At 40.1% G+C, this 23,957-nt stretch overlaps 1 protein-coding gene and 1 long non-coding RNA gene across 2 annotated transcripts; one reads left to right on the top strand and one right to left on the bottom strand.

The window, feature by feature from the left end:
- Window positions 1-2,255: 2,255 nt before the first annotated feature.
- On the bottom strand, window positions 2,256-6,976 carry col10a1a (collagen, type X, alpha 1a). The gene is made up of 3 exons (XM_063909600.1): window positions 6,863-6,976; window positions 6,343-6,487; window positions 2,256-4,715 (listed from the first exon to the last, which is right to left on the bottom strand). The coding sequence occupies exons 1-3, from the start codon at window positions 6,866-6,868 to the stop codon at window positions 2,890-2,892; spliced, it is 1,977 nt and encodes a 658-aa protein (XP_063765670.1). The 5' UTR covers window positions 6,869-6,976; the 3' UTR covers window positions 2,256-2,889.
- LOC134881977 (uncharacterized) lies at window positions 6,051-23,651 on the top strand. The gene is made up of 3 exons (XR_010168104.1): window positions 6,051-6,177; window positions 12,186-12,287; window positions 22,573-23,651. It is a non-coding gene; the product is annotated as an uncharacterized LOC134881977 (long non-coding RNA).
- The last annotated feature ends 306 nt before the right edge of the window (window positions 23,652-23,957 follow it).

The raw sequence follows: 23,957 nt of genomic DNA, 5'->3' as shown, positions 1-23,957 counted from the left end.
GCTGTATGCTTACATTAATGACACTGGCAATAATACAAATATGATACAGCCTCTAGTAAGGATAAAAGGCTTTCTAATGTTTCTATATCATATAAAATGAAATCACCTTCAGAACATTTTCCGAGATTTCATTGGATCAACAAGAATGAAAAAATTAGTATATGAACCACATCTTTATGCCCAAGAATGATTACCCATGAATAATCTGGCTCTACCCTAAACCAGAATCATTTGCTAGGCGACAAATTAAGATGTTTTGCAGCCCTGCAGTATTTTTAGCAAATGACTGACTTCCACTTCATAATTATGTGATAAGACTTGAGGTAAGTTATGTAAACTGCTGGCTTTGCAATGTAAATGATAGGTTTGGAAACAAACATTTTTATGATGTCTACAATTTTTAGTATCTACAATTCCAGCGCATACCCCAGTGATGCATGCGCCTACCATTGACATGTTGAAATTGCCTTTAGCAAACACCATAAAAAAAACCTGAATCATTTCAAGAGTATAAACTGTAAACTTCTCCAGGGTGTTTTTAGACACCCACATCTGTACCACACTCATTTTCAAACCCTCTATTTCCTTTGCACCCAGTGTAACCCAGTGTACTGCAACTTTGGCTGCCACAAGAAGGGTGTGTTTTACACATAATATTTCTATTTCTGCATCCTGGTCTGTGTGTATATTTTGGTCAGGTTGTTGAGGGATTTACTACCCATTTTGGGCCTCCCTGTGCCTCACAGTATCCCATCATGCCACACAACTCTATTTTCCTCAGGGTTCTCCCTTCTTGTCTTAAATATTCCAAGAAAATGGGAAAACAAGAGTTTACACTATGTAAAAGTTAATACAGGACAGGTGAGCCTGCTACAACATATTTCAAAGTGAAAATGATTCCTTTGAGTGTTGCTTGTGGAGTTGAGCAGACGCAGTGCTCCATCTGTGTTCCTGTCGGTCCAACCTCATGCAACAACCGCAGACCGCCTATGAATGGCAGTCCCCTAAGATGGCACTCCCAAGTGGTTTCCTACAACCAGCTTCCTCTCTTTACTGTGCCTCGGGGCCCCTCACCTAACCACTGCCTTGCTCTCTCTATTGGGAAGATCAAACACCTGATGCCCTGCCAGAGGACCATCCCTACCTCATCCCACATGCTAAGTATTTTCAGCACACCCATATTAAGACTTGCACGTTAGAGTAGCTTTTGTAAACCTTGGATGGCGAGAAGGCAACCAGTAGTCATTGTTGGGGGGAAATTCATACTTTATGATACTCATACTTCTAATTTCAAGACCAGACCAGTTGTGTGATGTTCTTAATTATATGTATTTTATAGATGTTTGTATTATATGTTTCATACTTCTACTCCATTACATTTCAAATGGAAGAATTGTTTTACTCATCATTTATTTTACAGATTAAAGAACTGGTTACTTTGCAGAATCCACATACAAAACATAGGCCTTGCTAAAGTTTCATCTTTTGTCTAAGATATAAGACTTTTGACCTCAGCTACATTTAATTGCAATAGGCTATTTCCTTTTCTGGAATCCAGAGTGAACATAAAAGCATATTACATTATAAGCCATACATCAGTAACGATAAAAGTGTATTCTGTTTTTTGTATCGATGATACTTCAGATTATAATACTTTTACAAAAACTTTTGTTGAAGTTGGTGTGTTTTTACTTTTACTTACTTCTTAAGGGGTCAGAAAAGTAAAGTTCAGTATGTTCTATTCAGTATATCCTATTCAATGCTGTGCTTTTTCCGTGTGGATATGCTTTTTTTGAGTTTGGAAACTAGATAATATATACTTAATTCAGGGCTGTACATGAAGGCTAATAGGCATGTTTTTATCTTAGTTTGCACCTCAGTGCTAACATAAGCGTTAGCCAGATGGAAAAGTAAGCACACAGGCCTTATTTAATTTGGACACATTTTACAACAGAAAACATCTATCCCTGCTAAAGTTTTCTTGATAAAGAAACTGAACCCCTACTGTACCAGCCTAAAGGGCAATTACTCTGAGGTTGACCTTTGACCCCAATGCTTTAGGCAGAAGGTGAACTTTTCTTTACAGATGAATTACTTGGTTCACCTGAGCCTGGTTTTACCTGGAATTATTTTTCTTGACAGAATATTTAGTTTACAATATCATTGTCTTATATGGAGCCTACTTTCAAGTGTGTTTTTAAGAAATGCTTAGTAAAATAAATCAGTATTTGAAAAAGTGCTCTTGAGACAAAACATTGGTTTAGACAACTTTTATTTAGGTCATCATGCTTTACACGACATAATGCATGTTCAGGGATATAACGATGTTGCTGGTAGTTGTGTTTGTCTGACAGTATTCTGGTGACATATTTCATTATAACGGTCAATTTGACCATTACCATTTCACAATATTCAAGTCACATACAAGGATAAGAGTTACATGTCAACATGTTACACAGAAAGTATTTGTTTACTTTTAAGATTTTTGGTCACACAAACAAAAACAAGAAGGTACAAAAAGAAAAAAACAGACAAACAGTAAATAAGGGATCACCAGTATTAAAGGAAAAGAGTGGAAAAAGAAAAGTCAGGACACAACACATTTGTAACGCCTCCATTTCACATGCTGTCTCCATTTCAAAAGCTCTCTGGTAACTTTGTGGATTGCTTCCTCCCATCCCTGATCACCTGTTTTCATAAATTAGTTTTCCTCCTTCTATGCACCTATTTTTTTTTGTAGTTTTCAAGTTGAGATGCAACTATTCCTCAAAGAAGGGTGAACTACCTGCCTGTTTGGTTGAGATTTTTTTTAACAGGGAGTTTACTTTAGTTTGAGAAATAGATCGCAAATGAAGTTGGTTGGATTTTGGGAATTATTAAATCAACGTATCACGTTGAAGCAATGAGGAACCCAGAGAAAGAGCAGTGGACATTGTCGGCGGCAAAGACACCATTGGCCTCCTCATCGGGGATCTGGAGGTAGACTGTGTCCTGCTGATCGAGCAAGAGGACAGCACTACCGGACATCTGGTCCAGGAAGCCCTTGTTGTATTCATCATAAGAGAACATAACAGGCTGGCCGTTCTTGTACAGACCCACCAGAGCATGAGCTCCATTAACATGGATGTTGTAGGAGAAATAGTAAACTCCAGGAACTTGGCAAGTGAAAATGCCAGACTCAGGGTCATAGTGGTTCTCAGCATTGTACACAATCTGGTCAAACTTGATAGGGCTGCCAGAAGCAGGGTATGGGGTGATCAGAGATGCAGTGAAAGCAGACATGGGGGACTTGACCATAATCTCACCCATTCCCATGCCTTTCTCAAACACAACCTCACCAGGGGGACCAGGAGGACCAGCGGGACCAGCAGGGCCAGGCTCTCCATCAACACCATTGTCACCGGGCATACCTGGGGAACCCTGAGCTCCAGGGATACCCTTAGCAGCCAAACCTGCAGGGCCAGAAGGACCAGGCAGACCTGGGTGTCCCTTAAGACCAGGAGCACCAGAAGGACCCTGAGGACCACTAGGTCCTCTGGCACCTGTAGCACCATCAGAACCAGAGGGACCTGACTCACCAGCACGACCGGGATGACCTTTGGGTCCAGCAGGGCCTGGAATACCAGGGGAACCTGGGGTACCTGGGGCACCTGTATGACCTTTGTCACCTGTGGCTCCAGAGGCTCCTCTGGGTCCAGGAGGACCGGCTGCACCTGGATAACCCTGCTTGCCTGCAAAGCCCTGTGCTCCCTGATCTCCCTTGTGTCCCTTCATTCCCTGAGCTCCAGTTGCACCTGTGTCACCTTTGCTGCCAACAGCGCCAGGCTCACCTGTGAAACCTGTAGGACCCTGAGGTCCAACGGGACCAATTGGCCCAGTAGAACCAGTAGCACCAGTATATCCTGTTGGACCTTGCTCACCCTTGGCACCTGTGGACCCGGAGGCACCTGTAAATCCCCTCTCTCCCTTCTCTCCATTAGCTCCTGGCTTTCCATATCCGGGGACTCCAGGGGCACCAGTTGCTCCAGCAGGTCCCTGGTGGCCTTTAGGGCCAACTGCACCAGGCATACCTGGGGCACCATTATCACCTGATTTACCTGGCATACCTACACCTGGGGCACCAGTGTGTCCCTTGGGTCCCTGTGGTCCCATGGGACCTGCGGCACCATCTCTACCTGAGCTACCTGACTTTCCTGGCTCACCGGGCATACCATTCTTTCCTGGCTTTCCAACTCCGGCCTCACCTGGTTGTCCAGGTGCGCCCCCAGGTCCTTCAGGCCCTGTCTCACCCTGAGGTCCTTGGACTCCTATCCCTCTATCACCTTTAGCACCTGGCAGTCCAGGTACACCTGGATGTCCTTTCAGACCAGACTCTCCTCTGTGTCCCATTGGTCCGGGAAGACCTGAAGGTCCAGGCTTGCCAGTAGCAGAGAGGCCAGCAGGTCCAGGCATTCCAGAGGATCCAGGGGCTCCCCTTGGTCCTTGAGCGCCAGGGGCTCCGGTGTCTCCCTTCTCACCAGGAAGTCCGTGGCTTCCGGGTTTTCCAGGTCCACCTGCGGAACCAGGTTTGCCAGCGATAGAGCGACCAGGAGCTCCAGGGGCTCCAGCAGGTCCTTGGGGTCCAGGAAGACCCACAGCACTCTCACCTTGGGGGCCAGGAGGGCCAGCAGGTCCCTCAGGGCCGGGCTCACCTGGAGCACCAGGCTCACCTGCCACTGAAGAATGAAAACAGTGAAGAATGAAACAGTCCATAATCAGTACCAACAAAAAGCAGAACAAAAAGCAGTCACAGTAAAATACAATTTACAGTTACAACTCCAAACAATACTTTAAGAGTTTAATGACATTGTTCTGGAAATACTGTATACGCTTATAGTCTGTGCATCATTTAAAAAATAATATCTTAGAAAACAGGGGAAGATAACAAAAAGTACAGAAACATGGATGTAGTGGCCAGCTCTCAGCTCTGAGTGTGTGTGAGTATGAAGTATAAGTAGTATCTTGTTCCGAATTCAGTAAATTATATCTGAGAGGTTATTTCTCCTAGAAAACCTTTGAGTTGTAGTTCTAGTTAATTTTGTAGTTGAGAGGTTTGACTGCATGTCTCAGTTTTGTTTTCTATAAATTATAAACTTGCAAATCGTTCATAATAAATGTAGATATCTGTCTCTACTTTCTTAATGATATTTTATAATTGGTTTTAAATGATGTGTTAATTAGTTATTTTACTATTTGCTTTAAGAGACAGATTGGGACTTGTTTGTCAAACAGTAAGGTTTAAATGAGAGGGAGCCTTTTTTATTTGCTGCCTTAATGTGGTAACATGTGTTTGAGTATCAAAGGCTCTCTCCCCGGCAAACTGTAGCTGAGTTTGGATGAAACCAAACAGATGTTTCTACTTCTGTGTGAGGAAGGCACACCCAAACAAACCACACAGCTGGGTGACTGAACTGTAATTGCCAGTATCAAACTAAAAATAATTCACTAACAGCTACTTGGTCAAATAAAAATAGTATATTGATTCACGCAAAAGTAACATTTCATATTTTATGTTGTTTTTTATCGCCAACATTCAAGACCACACCATAATTAGGATTTTTAAAGTGCAGTAAATCCCTGAATATACTTGATATATAAATTATCTTTGGAAAAGCAAAATAAGGTTTTGATGAAATCAGCTGAAATGTGCATTGATGAAAATTCAACATCAACAGCTGAAATAACTAAAATGAGAAACGTGTTAAATCTTGCAGGCTTAATGTATTGAAACGTAGTCTTATAGACATATGCCCTGGAAAACATAAGTACTTCAGCTATATTAATGATCATGCAATGTTCTAAGGCAGTCTCAAAAAAAGTTCTCAAAATGAGAAATGTGTAACTGCATGAACTGAACAAAACTACCAAAATCCTCTAAGAACACAGCGTTAGGTGCAATATAAACTGCAAAGGTCTGCACTGAGTAAATAAGCCTTGTTATTCAAATCTTAGATCTGAATGTGCGTTGTGATTGGAGAGGCATGAGCACTGCTGCAGCCAATCAGAGGACAGAGCAGTTTCAGATCAAGGTGGAGTTTACTTTTCAAAGCGAAGTGCAGCCGGCTGTGGCTAGCATCGTTCTGTGCAGCTCCTATTTTCTACACCAAAGATGCACAATTGCAAGCTGAAGATGTACAGGTAAGGCTTGAAATGTTGTTTAAGTTAATGTAGACTTTAGAGAAGAACACCAGACTAGAGAGGCAACTTTTAGAAGGATAAACTACACAAAATCAGGAGAAATGCTAGCATTGTGTACTGTCAAACACTTATTGCATAGAGAGCAGGAGACTGGGGTTTTCTTACTTTGGCTCTTCACAGAGTAGGGCTGGTACTGAGGGGCGGCCTTCACCAATTTCTTCACCACATAGCGTTCACCATGGGCAGCTGTAAGAGCCACCATGAGGAGGAAGATGCTTGCTACTCTTATGTCCATCTTGCAAAGTGAGATCTGCATGGGATAAAAAAGGAAAAATTAAGCACAAAAACTCTCAAAGCACAAAATGTGAGCAAACTTTCTTTCTAGTTTTGAGTTATTTTACAGAGGTTTAAAACTTTCTTAGCTAAGTACACAGACTGAACATCTTTACAGAAACACCATGGACACCATTAAGATAGGATAAGTATGAGTAAAATGGTGTACATTAGTTTGTGTTTCAGGCAGAGTTCTTGAAGGACTCTTTAAAAAATCACAGAGGATGCTCAAAGCCAGCCAATATCTGCCTCCCTGCCATAGGAACATACTCAAGGCCTAGTCAAAGCCTCAAAGTTGACAAGGCTTCTCCAGATACAGAGAAGTTTAGAGAAGAAGGGAAAACACACGTACCAGCATCCAATGAGGGAAAAATCTATTTCTTCAGCACCAGAGGGCTCCTGGTACTGCTGTATATCCTGAGGGTAGGAGCACAACTGAGGATATGCTGCTTTCCAGTACAATGATGTCGGTATTTATACTATATCTACTCCTCGCATCATTACAAAAAAAGGCCCCCACCATGCAAGTACCTCCCTCCTCAGAGCTAGGCTGTAATTAGCAGACAGATCTGCCCAAAGCGGGCATGTCACATCAGGGTGCCTCCATGTCTTGAATATCCAGACACATGATTATCACTTATTTCAGTCTTCCTCGGAACTAGAAAGTAATCAAAGCACAATAATTTCATAAACATAGAAAAACACATAAAACAACAAAGCACACACTTTGAAGGAGATATACACAACATGGAATGACACCCTGAAATGTGAGTGTTTCAAGAAAAATTGTATTTTATTTCTTCAGGACTTATTTATATTTTTAAGGGCTTATAAGACATCCTGTTTAGATATGACAACCTCTTAAAATAGTCAAAATGCAAAAACAACACCAGATTAGAGTGGCACCTGTGTGGCTTCACAAAGCTTGCATTGAGAATATACAGTAGCAGACTCATCTGCAAATGTACATCTTGTCCAGCCTGCTGCCACAGACAAGCCTTTACCTTTCCTGACTGTCTGGGCATCTCCATGTCTGCCATGATAAGGTAAACAACGGAAATGGTGCGGAAAGATGGTCCACAGTGCCACTAAAGATACTAAACATTGAAGTCATCTTAGATTGAATGAAAATATTTATGTTTATTCCTGAAGTATCATTTGGAGCATTTACATATATAGTTTTTCCATATATCTATTGATGTACATTTCCTGGGTATTATTTGGTCAGCTTGTCATTGTGGCTAATGGACAGAGTGGCCTTGATTTCAGTCTCTATTTTAGGGAGAACACTTATTCTTAAGTTGTGTATTTTTGTAAGTGTTTCACCCTCAAAACAGCTAATAAAACTATATAAGGAGCAAATGGAAAAGACATTTAGTCTTGTTTCTGAGCAGTCTTTTGAATGCAGTCCAGTGTGCGGCAGCCCTCGTGCAGTGTTGGTGTTTGGACACCAGAGGGCAGGTTTTACTGTTGTACTGCAACTCTCAATGGAGTGACACTGCTGCAGGGAAGGGGCCATGGCTCTGTGGTCACTGTTATTTTTGGACCCCTCAGTGCATATACATCATCAGAGGTTTCAGGCCTATTCCTACAATTACAGCTAGTTTCTGTCATGATGTTGTATTTCCTCAATCAGAACTTCATCCCCCAGTATTATCCTCCCTCACCCTCCACCTTGCCTTGCTTACTTTGAGATCCTCCAACTGTAATTTCTCAATTTCAGCCTGGCCACATAGGAAATGCATACACCCAAATAATCACATGTTCTGAAACACACAAGTAGCCATGAATGATGTGAAGGTGGCCGACTCTGTGTCCCATCCCAGAATCTTCCTGAACACAAGACCATTTATGGAACCTTCTCTTCCTGGGTTCTTATAATGTATATACAGAGAGTACATATTGCTGACACCGTGTAGCAAAAATGGTGATGGCCCGTTGCCTGATTGAGGCCTTCACAAAGTTTCTATTTGAGGCAACACGTGACTGACAGGCGTCTTTCCCCGAGGGTATTATTAAATATTGTACCACATGGAACTTGTTTGAACCCCCTTTTTTTCGGTCAATTAGACCAAATTATCTGCAATTTTCCAAAGTGCTACCTTCGCTGGTGTATGGCACTTAATCATTTCTGGCAAGCATTGTTTAAGTTTGCTTTTCCTGTCAAATAAAACCTAACATAATTTGTGATGTTCATTTCCAAATGTTTGATATTCTGCAAAAAAATTAGACAGGAGCCAAGGCTCAAAGCAACGGTGCAGACTGTCTACCTGAGGCTGTATGATGTTAAAGAAAATTCACTTTAAATGTTCTTCACGTGCAATTCAAGGACAAGGGGCATCACTTTTGTGTCAAGATCATAAATGAGAGTCATAATCTTTTTTATTGCACATGTCTTGCTTTACCAACTGATCAAAATCAGGTTTTTCCTTTTTTGGTACTTTGCTAAAGCTGAGGTTTCTTCCTAGAAAATTGCTAGTGACTGCTGCTCAATATTTTCCCTGTGCCACTAGTTTAAACCTCTTTTAGTAAACTAGATTATAAAAAAATCTCTGGATGCTTATTCTCCAAAAGGAAGCTCAGCCATGCCAGTTGTAGTCAAATTTAGATGAAATGACAGAGCAAGAGAGGGTGGAGTTAGGGTTTTATACGTTTTTAATTTAAGTTAATTTCAGTTTATTCAAACACTTAACCACTGCAGAAGAGCTTTTACGTTTTTATTCCAATGTTCTGAAAACAATCATTTATTACTGCATAGCAACAATCTGCATGTGCTTCTGAGAAGAGGCAGAACCATTTGTGCTGAGCTTTGGAACCAGAGTATACTTTGGCTTGAGGAAGATTTGAATTAACATTGTAATTTTGATGTTGTTTATAACCTTTAAGCATTCTTTTATTTGGTAAACAAGCCGCTGCACACATTCTAAAGGACTCTGTCCTTGTTCTTATAGTGGCAAAAATTGAAGGCTGTGAAAGTGCATGGCAGAGCTCTCGCTCTCTGCGTAAGTCATTACTGCACCGCAGCAGCTTGATGTGGGCGGCAGGCTTTATTGTAATAACCATTAGGAATTAGGTTAACAGCCTTCGAGCTTTGGGCGGTGACGTCGCTGTGCTCTTATATTGTGGACAGACCCTCACTGTAAAACACGCTTACAGTTTCATTTCACTTCATATACTTGATCTGACATAAAACACATTTACAGCATTTAGAAAAATAAGAAAATGGCTTATCATGAACATGCCGCACCCAAAGTCACTGAAAGTACACAAAACTGCACAGTCAGTTGTTTCAGGATCACAGATTTCAAATGTAGTTTTATGTGATTTTTTTGTTAAAGTTGAAAGTAACTAAGTACATTTACTCAAGTAATATATTTCAATAGAAGTATATAAGAGTCTTGCTTTTGTTTGTTTATACTTACAAATAAATGAAGAGGCAAATATTATACTTTTGACTGCATTAAATGAATCAAATTTCAGGTAATTTGCCAACCCTAACCCTATGCACAATAAAGCTATATGTTGGAAAACCTGAGGTATAATTGAACATATTTTGTTTCTCAGAATGACTGGTAAATTTGACTTTCGAACTACAATATGCTTAAAAATCTAAACATTTATAGTATCATTTAGAATAAATCGTTCCAAGTAAAGGTTTCTAGAATTGTATGATTTTCCCATAGTGTAATATATATAAGATCAAATATTTATGCAATAAAATATAAATATATATATATATATAATAAATAATACACTGCCCGGCCAAAAAAAAGGTCACTGCCTGGATTTAACTAAGCAAACACAGTAGGTAAGAGCCTCCCATTGGACAATTACTGCAGAGGTGATTATGTTTCAGCTGGCAACAAGTTATTTTACCCTAACTGATGCAGTGAGTAGCTTCTCATTTGTTAAACAGTCATGTCGAAGGACATATCGTTGGGTCGTGGAAAAGATGTTAATCTGTTTCAGAAGGGTCAAATTATTGGCATGCATCAAGCAGAGAAAGCATCGAAGGAGATTGCTGAAACTACTGAAATCGGGTTAAGAACTGTCCAACGCATTTTTAAAATCCGGAAGGACAGTGGAGAAACATCATCTTCCAGGAAGGAATGTGGTCGGAAAGAAATCTTGAATGATCGTGATCGGCGATCACTTAAACGTTTGGTGAAAGCAAATGGTAGAAAAACCACAGTAGAACTCATGGCTATGTTTAATAGTGAACCTAAGAGCATTTCCACACGCAGAATGCGAAGGGAACTCAAGGGATTGGGACTAAACAGCTGTGTAGCCGTAAGAAAACCACTTCAGTCAGTGTGGGTAATCGGAAAAAACGGCTTCAATTTGCTAGGGAGCGTAAAGATTGGACTCTGGAGCAATGGAAGAAGGTCATGTGGTCTGATGAGTCCAGATTTACCCTGTTCCAGAATGATGGGCGCATCAGGGTAAGAAAGAGTGATGCACCCATCATGCCTAGTGAGTACTGTACAAGCCTGTGGAGGCAGTGCTATGATATGGGGTTCCTGCAGTTGATCTGGTCTAGCTTCAGCAACGTTATGTGCCCAAAGAATGAGGTCAGCTGACCACCTGAATATACTGAATGACCAGGTTATTCCATCAATGGATTTCTTCTTCCCTGATGGCACGGACATGTTCCAAGATGACAATGCCAGGATCCATCGGGCTCAAATTGTGAAAGAGTGGTTCAGGGAGCATGAGACATCACTTTCACACATGGATTGGCCACCACAGAGTCCAGACCTGAACACGATTGAGAATCTTTGGGATGTGCTGGAGAACACTTTGCGCAGTGGTCCAAATCTCCCGTCATCAATACAAGATCTTGGCGAAAAATTAATGCAAGACAGAAATAAATGTTGCGACATTGCAGAAGCTTGTGGAAACGATGCCACAGTGTATGCGTGCCGTAATCAAAGCTAAAGGCGCTACAACAAATATATATATACAAACTGTGTACTTCAGCGAAAACTGTAGATACAGAATACTTAAAAATTGCAATGGATATCATATCGGCTCCCAAGTGTTGTGATAGTATCAAATTGAGACTCAAGCAGATCATCTTAGCCCTTCCAGCAGTACATAAAGTAAAACCTGCATCACCTTTACCTTCTCAAACATTAAAGGAAGGATGCATCATAATTGCAATCCAATAATGTAATATTATATTCTGAAATGGGTATTCTGCATAATGCATACTTGGTACTTTTAGTATATGCCCTACATAATACGTAGTGTACACTGTACTGTACCTATATAATACATGTACTGTTCATTAGGATGCAGTATTAGCACACTGTGGTATTACTTGTAGAATAGCAACCACTGGTGCCTGTTTAGAAGGACAACAAAAGGTTTTGTTTGATCATCCTCTACAGAAATAGATTGAAACTTAAAAATAAGCTTCAGAAGTTCTGACAGGGCACATTTTCTTTGACCTCTACAGAGGACAGAATCTGGCATTGTGAGGTCCTGCTTGTTGTTAAGGCCTCATCCGCATATAATACAAATCTGTGCATTTATCTAAGTTCCCCAGGGAGTACTGCTGGCTGCTCTTACTGGCAATGTTTGGGATGTTTGTGCTTGTACTCTGCAATGATAACAGTGTTTAAAAGGAACATTTTCGTATTTTGTCTGTTTTATTTCGCTCTACTGCCTAGGAATTGCTGTTTCTGGTTTCTTCGCCATGCCGACCGAGGCTCAACCCACACCCAAGAGGAGAACATAATTGGTGGTTGATGTAAGGGGACCCGGCTGAGCACGTGAGTCAAGCAATGGCTAAAGATACCCCATCACGACTGGGATACAAATTTAATGTTTCAATAAACTCCACGGACCACTAAAAGCTACTTTAAACTTTATGAATGGCAGACTTGACGGGGGCCCTTGTGAGTGATTGGTGGGGAAATTACAGGGTCCTGAAAACAAACATGCACCCAAAAAGAGCCGGAAGTGTAAAAGTAACTGAAAAATGGCAGTGGTGGTTACCTTCGGGAGGTCACGTTTGAATCCCCCGAGATCCTGAAAAATAGTGGGGATGGATGGGAAAGCGGTGGTTGTATGTCCTTCATCATGTCTCAGGTGTAAATGTAAAATAAAGGTGAAGTTAAGTCTTAGCTTATTTGGCTTTCAAATTGCATTTCAATACCTCGACATTTCAAATCTTATATCGTAGCTACAATTATTTAGCTAGGTAGCTGTGTTTTAATAAAGCGTATGGAAACAGTTCATACGCTTTATTAAAATAAAAAAAAGCTGACTTTTCAAAATGAAACAGATCATTTTTGAGTGTTCAGTACGTGTTGATTTTTCTCAACTGTTAGATTTGATTGTTTCTGTTTCAATGGCTCACGTTTATTTCTGGAAAGGTCTGACTCAGCTGCTGGTTTTAAGCAACATTTCTAGTCTTTCTTTAGCTGAGAAAATCTGAGTTGAAGCAGCCAAACATTCATTTTGCTAGAGCTACTCTGCACTCAGACAAATTATGAGGTCACAGTGATGCAAAACAGCACAATGTTCTACAGAGGTAAAAAGGTCAGAACAATACAGATATCCTTTTGATTCTTGTTTAGTTTAGCATCTCCGCTTTTTATTTATGACACGATAACTTTCCACTATTCTCTGGAATGGCCTTGTTACAAATCTCTTCAAAGGAGAACAAAAAATCCCCATCAAACAGAAGACAAAGTGCTTATTGTGGGATCATTTTAAGATATCAAAGTTAAATAAAACCATCTTAATGGGATTTTCAGCACTTAAGTGTAGGTGGCGGAGTCCTGTATTTAAGGATAATGACTAATCCGCTACATCAAGCCTGCGTAAATTTCAGGTTTGACTGTCTGTATCCAGCAGCGTCAGCCATTTCACAACAAATGCTAAAAAAACCTGTCGGTGTGTGTGTGTGAAGGCTTCGTGAAAGACGGGAGAACGCCCAGCTCTCCGAGTGCAGAGTAAAGAGGTGGATTTATATTTGACTTGTCAGTTCATAATTACATTTGACTTTGGCATGTTGCTTAGGGGGAAATGGCGCTTTCTATGCCTAGACACAGGGTGACATCCAAGTAACAATGTTTATACAACACAAATGTCACCTCATCTTCTGGAGCAGATAGTTAGCTCTGCACCATAATGACTTGCGGAGAGACCAAACAAGTGTTGTTTCTTTACACTGTATTTTGTTCAAGCCGTGTCTGCCTCAAAATAAGTGTCGGAGCTAAACGGTTTGTTAGTGCCCACAGAATTCACATATCTCTGCTCATGCTGTGTGTGTGTACAGACATGACCACAGGAAGTTAGCTGCAGTTTAACGTACAGTATGTCCTGAACAATGTTGGGGTCCAGTCTCGATCCGGTGCGGTTTGGAAGTTTGTTTTGCTGGCTGATGGACACTGTGTGGGCTGATGCTCTGTCCGGAGCCAGGAACAGTGGACCTTACTGAGTCTAAATGGGAATTACTCCACGTTATGTAACATACACAAACAATGTCATCCTGTGTACTCTCGACCAACAACATCACCTGCTGATCCTCTGGAGAGTTGCAAGGTCTGCAGCTGACATTAGAAATAATGGATTGAAAGTTATTTATCTTCGATGGGTAGTTTCTATCAGTTCCTTCAATTAAAGACATACAAAGCAGCAGGGAACGTACAACGCCCTGTTGGGTTCTCCTCAGCTCAGAGTTCAGCTCACAACTTTACTGTTTTTGTTTACTGTCATTGCTCTCATTTAGTTGTTTTTGGCTTCAGCTTCACGACAGAACAGAAAGCATAACAGTTAAGACATTAAGAAATACAAATGGGTTACACAAAATACATGATACATGAAGCCCCTCCTCTTAAACAGTACAAACATCCATGTATGATATGTAAGACATTGTTCAAATTCAAGTATTATAGAAACGGCAAATATGCAGTTGGTTTGCCAATTAAAATCAGATGTCACACAGATACAAAGTCTACATGTGTTTGGCTCTCCATCACAAGACATTTAGAAAAAAACAATCCCACACCGACGAGTGGTTGCGATGCAGATGTTTTGGAGTTTGTTATTGGTAATCCACAGACACAAGAACATCCCAGAATAAATTGTGATGAGAACGCACAAAGTGAAGTTTCAGTCCATCTGGTTTGGTTGTTGGTATCTGGCTTGATGTTGTGTTTGTTTAAGAGGCTCAGAGAACCAGACTTCATATTTGCAGGCTGTTTTGAATCGCCAAAAGGTGGATTCTGAATGCAAAACACTTGTGTTGTGAGTTTGTTAAGAGCCTCACATGGCCAGTGATTGTGGACCTGGATAAGTGTGTTATGCAGCATGTGTGCTGGGTATTTTTTGCCTTTAGTGTATCTTTTGAACACCCACTGTAAAGAAAAACCATGGAGCATTAAACATGTCTAACCACAGGTCATCTGAGTCTGTCCCTGACATTTAGACAAAACAAATCTGAAGTCAAAGTGTAAAAAAGCTCTCAGGCTAAATTTGGCTGTGCCGTGTTTAGTGGACGTTTACTCAGAAATGTAACAGGACCGCACTGAATGAAATCTTGTATTCACAGTTCTGTAGAAGCTGTGAAATTACAGGTGATATAAATCTTTTTCACAAAGAAAAGTCATGACTGAGCACATCTTTAAAGAAGCTATTAGACCTGCGTTTATATGAAATGAGCTGTTAAACTCCCTCCTGTTTTTAGAAGCTAACTCCAGTGTTTAGGATGTTGTACAGAAACTGTGCACATTCGTGATCGTCTATCTTTTTACATTTGCATTCACTCATAAGGTGGAGGCGTCTAATGAGCTGAATCCTGTCTGGGTTTTGTTAAATGATGTATGCCACTCAGCTGCATTACATAGATGAAAGCTATGGAAATGTGATTATAGAAGTTAAAGTCAGAAAGAGTATTTTCTTGGGGGGGCTGGAAGTTGTCTTTGTGTTTAAAAGGCATGGATTCACTTTCTTCCTGGAGTTAATCAACATTTAATGACAAAGATAATAAATTCTCCCAGGTGGTCTGTAGGGCCAATTTTGCAAAGCAGAACAAGGAGTTTGTTATTTTGATGATCCAACAGTTTCTCTGAGAGCCTGTTTTACTGTCTGTTACCCGAGTGAAGTCCAGTGGTCTCAAACACAGAAAGAGTGTGAGTCACTGTGCTCTGTAATTTCGGCACGCTGCAGATGTCTTGAGTGACCACGGCTGTAGACCTGTAAAACAAACTGATCTGCATGTAAAACTTTCCCTTCTTCTTCACAATAATTATAATGTCACTTCCCAGAGCTCTCTCTGTATAGGTTTAACTGCAAGGACAGCTTACTGGAAGATCTTTTTAGGAAAGGCTTGATGACTATTTTTGGTCTCTGACCTTATTTCCTGACAAAGAGCTTCTATAATTCCTGTACTAAAAATCTCCTTTTTTTCCTGGATAATGCTGCTACTGTAAATACCATTTCCCCAATGGTATAGGATTTGATTTCAAAGTCAATCTAAAATGTGTAAGTATACGTCTCCCTCAGAGTTGGAGGTGGCCAGTCGAGTCTGGATGGCACAAGGTGAACTGCTTCTTCTGACGAATAGTACATATAAGACTTTGAAGAGTCTCCAATGCTATTTTTCTCAGCTATTTGCAGTTCTGTATTTCAAACAAAATCTCCAAATGTGGAAGTCTGAGGTCCTGTGGTGGAAGAAGAGAGCTTTACAGTCCTAATACTGGTGCTGGTGTGTTTACGTTGGTCTGGTCAGATTGCAACAGCTCGTGGTTCAATAAAACTGTGGTCGTAGCCTTTGCTTGAAACCCTGTCTCGTGCCAGACAGACAGGTGGACTGAGACTGTGTCTGGAAACTCCTGCAGTAGCTTTTAAATGGCAGCAGCTTTCTCAAGTGGCTGTCTACTAAAGGGACAGAACGTTTGATCAAACATGTTTCCCAAGATGGAAACAGACCTCAGTCACAGACGGTGCTGCTGTGTGCTTCTCATTCAGTCAGTCAGCCAACCAGCCATTTCCAGGAGGCCGTAACCACTTTGGTCGCCTGAGTGAATAACATTTAATTTTTTATGCAAACCCATCTGTTTCTATTTCCACAAATTATTAGTTTTACAATACACCAGATATACGGGTTATTTTGTTTTATTGAAACCAAAAGGAGTGTTTTTTCCTATATGAACAGAGCATTTTTCTTGTATGTTTATAAATAAACCTTGTGAATACAGTTAGTAGAGTACATGTTACTTTGAGGTCACTCATGTCAGTGTCCCTGAGTTGGATTAACGGGGATACAACAATAGCAATGCATATTGCTTCATAAGTATAACAATTATGCATGCACCTTGATTTGGATCCCATCAAGTTGTAATGGGTTCCTCATCGCCCCATTCTACACTTCTTCTGTATGCTCACAAACGGACAAACAAAACCCACAAACATAATCTCCTTAGTTGAGGTGATGAATTCAACGTTTACATGACACTCAAATGTGTTCCATTGCAAAACAAAGGATCTTCTTCTGTGAGGTTGTTGTCTGCTTGAGAACAGTGGTCCTTTGAGCTAAATGCTAACGGCATTACACTTGCTAACATTCACAATGCTAACATGCTAAGCAGGAAAAATGTATCATGTTCACCTTTTTGGTTTGTTTTTTTAGAGTCCCAGTTACCCAGTAACAAGATCCTGGGTCCCATTATCATGCGGTTCATCCTCCTACATCACCTCATGTTGCAGCATTACAATGAACGGCCTCATGTTGCAGGGATCTGTACACACAATTACTAGAGGCTGGAAAACATCCCATTTCTTACGTGACCTGCTTACTCACCACATATGTTGCACACAGACCATGTTTGTGATGATCTGTATTGGCTTGTACCTCAGCACAATTTCAGTTCCTGACAAAATATAGCATCTTTGCACAGCAATTGAAAAGTGGAGGCAAATATTCCACAGGGAACACTAAACAATTTATTCAACTATTTAAGGAGGTGTTTTGCGCTGCATGGGTAAAGTGCGTTTCTGTAGACCTAGTTATATGAAATGCTATTCATTTTTATTTCAAGATAAAACTGCCCGTTTTAGAGTGTCATTTTTGTTGTGACCAGCACAGGCCGGTGCAATAATCATGCTCTTAATTCAGCATTTTGATATGGCACACCTGGATTACCTTTGCATACAAGAAGAATTCACTAACAAATTTAACAAATGTGTGACCAACATTTGAGAGAAATACACCTTTTGTAGGACAGAAAAAAAGTCTTACTAGTTTTGATTAAACCAGTTATAATTATCCCTAAAATCATCATTTGACGTTTGAGTAACGACAAATATTATTTATCATGGTTCAAAAGTTTGGCCCAACAGTAGATTGGGATTCGCACTTTAACTGATGCTGATTGAATCAAAATTAAATATATTTTGAACAAACACTGAACTTTTCTTGACCCGAGCTTAAGGTCAAGGTTAATGAGGGATTTAAAAAGGATTCAATATAATTGTGGTAAGGTTTGACGTTGTATTTCTAATGACAGAGTTTTATCCTCTACTTTTGCTCTGTTGTTAAGTCTGTGTTAATTGCCTGCATTTACTAACCGGTGCGAAATAAGACATTTAAAAGCTAAATGAGATCAGTTTGATGTTTCCCCACTTATTTTCTAAGGCCTTCACTTTCACTTTATTCACACAGCATGAAGCCCCTTTTTTGATTGCAGTTTGATCCCATCTCTCCCGCACAGACAAGTGGTTTGCTTCATTGAAATTAAGCTAATTATATTCCACGCCTGTACACTTGCAGCAACTGTAAGCTATACTTTCACCAGCCATTATCTCTCTTAGGTTTTGTGACTGTGAAACACCCTCTCTAAATTAAAGGTCGGAAAAGTGCCAAAACCTGACATTATGCTGTTTTTGGGAGTAAAAAGCTGCATACTTTTTTCCGTCTGTCAGTCTCTCCCAGTTTGACATCAACTGAGAGCTTATCATATGCTTCAGCTTGTGAAAATCAGTCTGTGCAGAGAGCAGGAGAGCTGAGGTGAGCTCCTCCAGACAATTTAAGCTTTCTGCCCTGTGATGAAATGCAGCAATAAACTGTAAATGTCAGCAATCACCGGGGGGATAAGAAAAAAAGACTTGTACTGCAGTCACGCATAAGTGTGCACACACACACTTTGTGTAACAAGTTCTCAAAACAGACAGCTGGAATGTATTTTTTTTAAACCACAAAGACATCAAGATTTTGATTCATGTTTTTAATGATAAATGATATATTCATATTTAAGTTGGTCTGAAATGATCTGTGGCAAGAACCATGTTCATAACCCTCATCATCCACTATTCATGCTTGGTGATTAACTGTGCATTCAGAAATGATTAAGACTGTTTTGGAACTCCAAAAATGCCTGTGTGTTTCACTTAGGAGAGTTCTTGACTCTCATATTGCACACTCTGGTGCGACTCACCTCTGCCATCAAGACCTGATTTGAGCAGGCTAAAAAGTGGATTTAATTATTGCAGAAAAAAATCACTGAAGGGAGCTCACTGTGCTCTTGGGAACCTCTTTTACCATCTGCCCCAGATCTATGCTGCCACACAATCCTATCTCTGAGCTGTACAGGCAGATCCTTCAATCGTATGGCTTGGTTTTTGCACTAATATGCATTGTTGCTGTTAGTCATTATACATACAGGTGTATGCCTTTCCAAATCACACCTAACCACTTTTAATTAAACACAAGTGGACTCCAATTAAGGTGTAAAAAGACTTTTACTTTCTCTATATGGGGGATTGAGTGTGGATTGATGAGGGAAACAACAATTTAAATAAGACTGCAAAATAAGATAGGAAAAAGTGGTCGAAAGCAGTCCGAATACTTTCTGAAGGCTGTTTATACTACTTTTATAAAAAACACTCTCATAGAGGATTTGAGAGGTCAGAACTTAGACAGAAAACATATACCAGTTCAATAACGTATTTGGTACAAAAACATCCATTCAAGTTTCATTGTGCATAAAGGAAAGCCGTTGGAAATTACATAAAATGCAGTTTTTGCGTTAGGATTTGAACACAGTATGCTTATGTACTTTCCCTGGGTGTTTATGCGCATACTAGCTCTGGTTTACTCACACATATAATAAAGGCTGTTGCCATGGTTCTGTTACCTTATTAAGCAACATGTTAAGCATACACAGTGCTCTGTTATAGCTAGGACTTGGTTTAAGTGTTTAGACAATGGATAGAGCTTTTTTTAGGACTCTGTGATTCACTGTGCTGTCACCACAATGATGACTGCTCTTTGATTCTCCGCTGTGGACCAACAGGGTTTGAACATGTGCTGAAAGCTGACTAAACACATCTTTCAGCAAATCACTAAACATAGAAAGAGCTGGTATCTCAGTGGCAGGCAGGAACAAACAGCGGTGAGAGAAGGATTTAGATCCTTTACTTATGTTAAAATAGCGGTTTAAAAGAAAAATAAATAAGTATTAATTTCAAAGTGTACTGCAGAAACTATTGCCCCTAAAACTGACCATGTTTGTTGCTGAGTCATTGTGAAGATTTTGTACGGTTTGCTGGTTGAGGAGCTTTTTTAGAACACATTCACACTGAGGTAGTTTAGGCAATTGGTTCCCATTGCTCCTCTTACATTGCGCAGTTCTTAGGAAATCAGCAGCAGAAGCAGAGGTGCTTTCCCCCCCACTTTCTAACTGCTTGTCAAAACTTGGCACCTACTTTACCCACAATGCAGCTCAACCACAAATAATCTGCAATTAAAACATCCAAACACTGAGATTTAGTCCTGTTACAACCACCTGTGAACTGGGCTCAGCTTGAAGCCAATTTTCAAAGTAGTCAAAGCGTGGACTTACAACTTACTCTTTAACTTCCAATACTTTTTCTCATAATATATACCATACTATTTCGCCATACACTTTAGAACAGACATCCAACAACTGCAGATACTTTTTTTTGGTATCAAACACTGTAATTATCCTCCTTTAAATCCTTAGGTCTTAAATGCTGTAAGATCATAAGATCTATAGACTTGTCTTTTATGTGAGCGTGCCGATGAGCTGTGTTGCAGGGTTAAAAGTGAACTCTTTTGTGCTTGCTTTATAAGCACAATGGATGCAGAAGAGCAAAGTGATTCTGGAGGCCAACAACACTACCTTTTTGACTTTCAGCATTATAAAGTTGGCCAACTGTCACTGTTGGCAGAGTTGGTCTGTTTCATAATTGTGTGTGTTTTGTCAATATATTGCAAATGACAGCTGAAAGCACAATAATAAAGATAAAGATCTGCAATAATATCGGAAGGAATCATGCCATCCTATTGTTAAAAGATCCCAGTGAGAGTTGGCCAACTTTATTGGTGAATGTTTTCGAAATGCTCCGCATGTGTTGTCAAGTTTCTTGATTTGCTTGTGTTTTAGCGCATTTTGTGTTTGTTTACTTGCATTGTTTTTGAAAGTGCAGGGTGTTGCTCCTAATGTAAGTGTTTTGGACCATTGTACACAGGTTTGCCACTGTAGTGTGTAGTTCTCTTTATACACCAATGGTTTCTGATTGTCCAATAGTTCCCAACAGCTAACATCAGGATCAGGCTACAGAGGTCAGATAAGCTTCTTTCTTACTCCATATTCTAAGGTTTTGTTCACTATAAAACTTGTCATTCCCCAAGGAGATTGACTCAAGTGACATTACTTCTTTCTATCAAATTTTCCATAGCTTTTTGAGGAGCCACAAGATGTTTTAAAAAAGGGCTTGGACCTCTGACAACTTTTTCACATCTGCAGTAGAAGCCACTCAAACCAGTTAACACCCACAACTGGGACCAAATCAACGGCTAAAATGAGGATTAATGAAGGAAAATATGACATAAATTCATTTAATTCAAGAACAAATATTTGCTTTTCTTGCGTACTTGTTGGATAGAGAACACGCTGTGCTCTTTGGGGATTGTTCCATGCATTTTTTTTTTAGATGCAAAGTGATGCTCGGGGCACTCCTGAAATACCATAAAATATGGGTATGTGTTGGTGAATGAAACCACAAAGTGCAGAGATGTCGTGCAGCTTCACGTAAGTGGAGAATCGTTCCATTCTTTTGCGCCCTGTGGTAGTTTGGGTTCATGAAAGACCAAAAGAAAGCCCTGAAATATCATCCATTCAATGCTACCAGATAATCGATCTTGTAGAAATAGAATTGTAATTCTATGCTAAAACACGATAAGCCTCTAATTTGTCTGAGCTCTGATTGGAGCTTAGATTGCTATATATAAGTTTATGATAGCTCCGGGGCCCTATGCTGCTCAAAAGTACAGATGACTAAAGATTTCTGCTGCAGTGGCTTCAGTTTTGAAGATACACTTAGGCGTTTTTGGGCTTAGCATTTGAATTCATGCCCCCACATGCCTTTATTTTGTAGTTTATAGTAAGTTCAGTCCTAGATAGCAGAGGGAGGGCGTTTTTCACCTCCTGCGGTTGATATCAGACCGCGTTGGGACATTTTTAACTCTTTGGCCTATCTGTTGTGGTGAAGGGTGTGTTCATCTGTGGCGAGGATTGGCGCTAAATGTCTAATTATGAATGATCCCACATTCTCCACTTTCCCAGGGTACAGTAACAGTAACTTAACATGACACACACTCTGTAATCAGCGATGTCTAACATCACAAGGCACCATCTCATAGATGAAATCGGGGACGCTGCCATGCAGAACACTCTTCCCCCCCAGTTATCTAAGCTTTCATTTTGTCCGTTTCACATGGGACAGACCTTTAAGCCGTTATTTGTGGTACTTACTAAACACCCCTCTTTGAATACCAGCGACAGGATGCTCTGAAATACGATGTTAACACAGAAGTCTTAATTAGGCCCACTGAAAGTAAGATTCATTGGCTTTGATACAATCTTATTTGTTTTCTGGCTTTTCGTGCTACTAAAAAATGTTCACCATATGGATAATGTTTATTTGTATGATTGGGTGTGGGACAACGAAGCAATTACACTGCCAGATTGCAGTTTCCGCCCAACTTTTAGATTTTGCAGCAGGTCTGTTTGTTTCTCTTCCCAGAAATCCAAACGGTCCGAAGATGAAAGGTGCTGGACCTGGAAACGAGACACAAGTTTCCTGGTTCAAAAAACCCAGGTGGAGGACCACAACTACGGCCATTTGGGCCAAGTACTTAGCTCTTCATCTGAAAACCACTGATTAAAAAAGGCGTAAACACACAAGGTTGCCAAAAAGCTTTCAACTTTCCGAAAATTAACTCTCATTCCTCATCCAAAGTTGAATCATTAGTCATACACAGTACAGATCATTAAGCTTATGCCACTTAAGGTGTTTAGGAAAATCTTTTTATAGGTGACTTCAGGTTGAAAACCAAAAAGTACATTTTAATCACCTAAGGGACCATAATTAAATCATTCACTATCATCATAAATGTCAAAAGGGATGGCTTGATTCAAATATGAAAGAAAAAAAACACCTATTTTCTACAATAATGATAAGAAATCTTAAGGAAAAATCAAAATAATATACTTTTCAGACCACCCCTACCCCTTTATAATGTATGTACAATCCCTAAACACAGGACTCATGTCTGTTTTAATATAATTGACCTGTTAAGGAATTAAACCTGTAAATCCTATCTTTGCTGTTATAATAATTATTCTTAAGTGACAGTTATGCATACAATTACATATATCTTATCTTCGACTAAATACCCAGTCAGAAAAACAGTTTTGAGCCCTGAAATACAAGGAACAGTGAACAATATTTTGCCTGTAGACATGGTGACACCACTCTCTATAGCATACAGTATGATGTATGTAACCCACGCCTCACGCTGCAGGGCAGGGTGGGTGTCTGTGGTCGCCGTCTCTGCCCTCTGTGTCTCCAGTGGGCCACCCTACACATTTCTCCCTGGGGCAATCGGCCAAACCCCAAGGTAGCAAACCATGAAAATGAGAGCGTTGCCTTAGGAGTTAAAAAAAGATATGTTTTGATCATCCTCTTCAGCTATTTATTCCCACACTTCTTCTTCTATATCTATAGAATTATATTTGCTGGTGAAAGTGCGAATTAAAGTTCAATCGTTTAGGTTTTTCTGCTACCTTACCATTATTGCTACCAAATTAAGATTCTCCTTGTCTCATGGCAACCACTAAGGGACTGAAAAATGCGTCACAAGGGACATGATACAGTAATTTGTGGCTTCGACTATAAATATGATGCATTATACAAAGACAAGCATTGTGCAGTCATCTTTCCCATATGCTTTATTTAGTGATACCATCTGAAACTGTCATAATCCTGAGGAAAATTTGCCTCTTAGTCTTTCTTAGTATGGAAAATATATCTTCATGTATTTTTATGAGAAAAGATTGACTTAAAGGTATTACATAAAAAAAGAAGCATTTAAACCTTTGCATTTGGGTTTATGTTTATGGTCCCAC

Source organism: Eleginops maclovinus, chromosome 19, assembly GCF_036324505.1.
Source record: "Eleginops maclovinus isolate JMC-PN-2008 ecotype Puerto Natales chromosome 19, JC_Emac_rtc_rv5, whole genome shotgun sequence".
In the NCBI taxonomy this organism is placed as follows: Eukaryota; Metazoa; Chordata; class Actinopteri; order Perciformes; family Eleginopidae; genus Eleginops; species Eleginops maclovinus.
The sequence above is the reverse complement of the archived record's forward strand: the minus strand, read 5'-3'. Positions and strand labels throughout refer to the sequence as shown.

Bases quoted from the DNA above. Each gene is read 5' to 3' on its own strand.
- col10a1a (XM_063909600.1), bottom strand. The intron at 4,716-6,342 runs GTAAGAAAACCC...TTCATTCTTCAG, and splicing joins CTACTCTGTGAAGAGCCAAA to TGGCAGGTGAGCCTGGTGCT.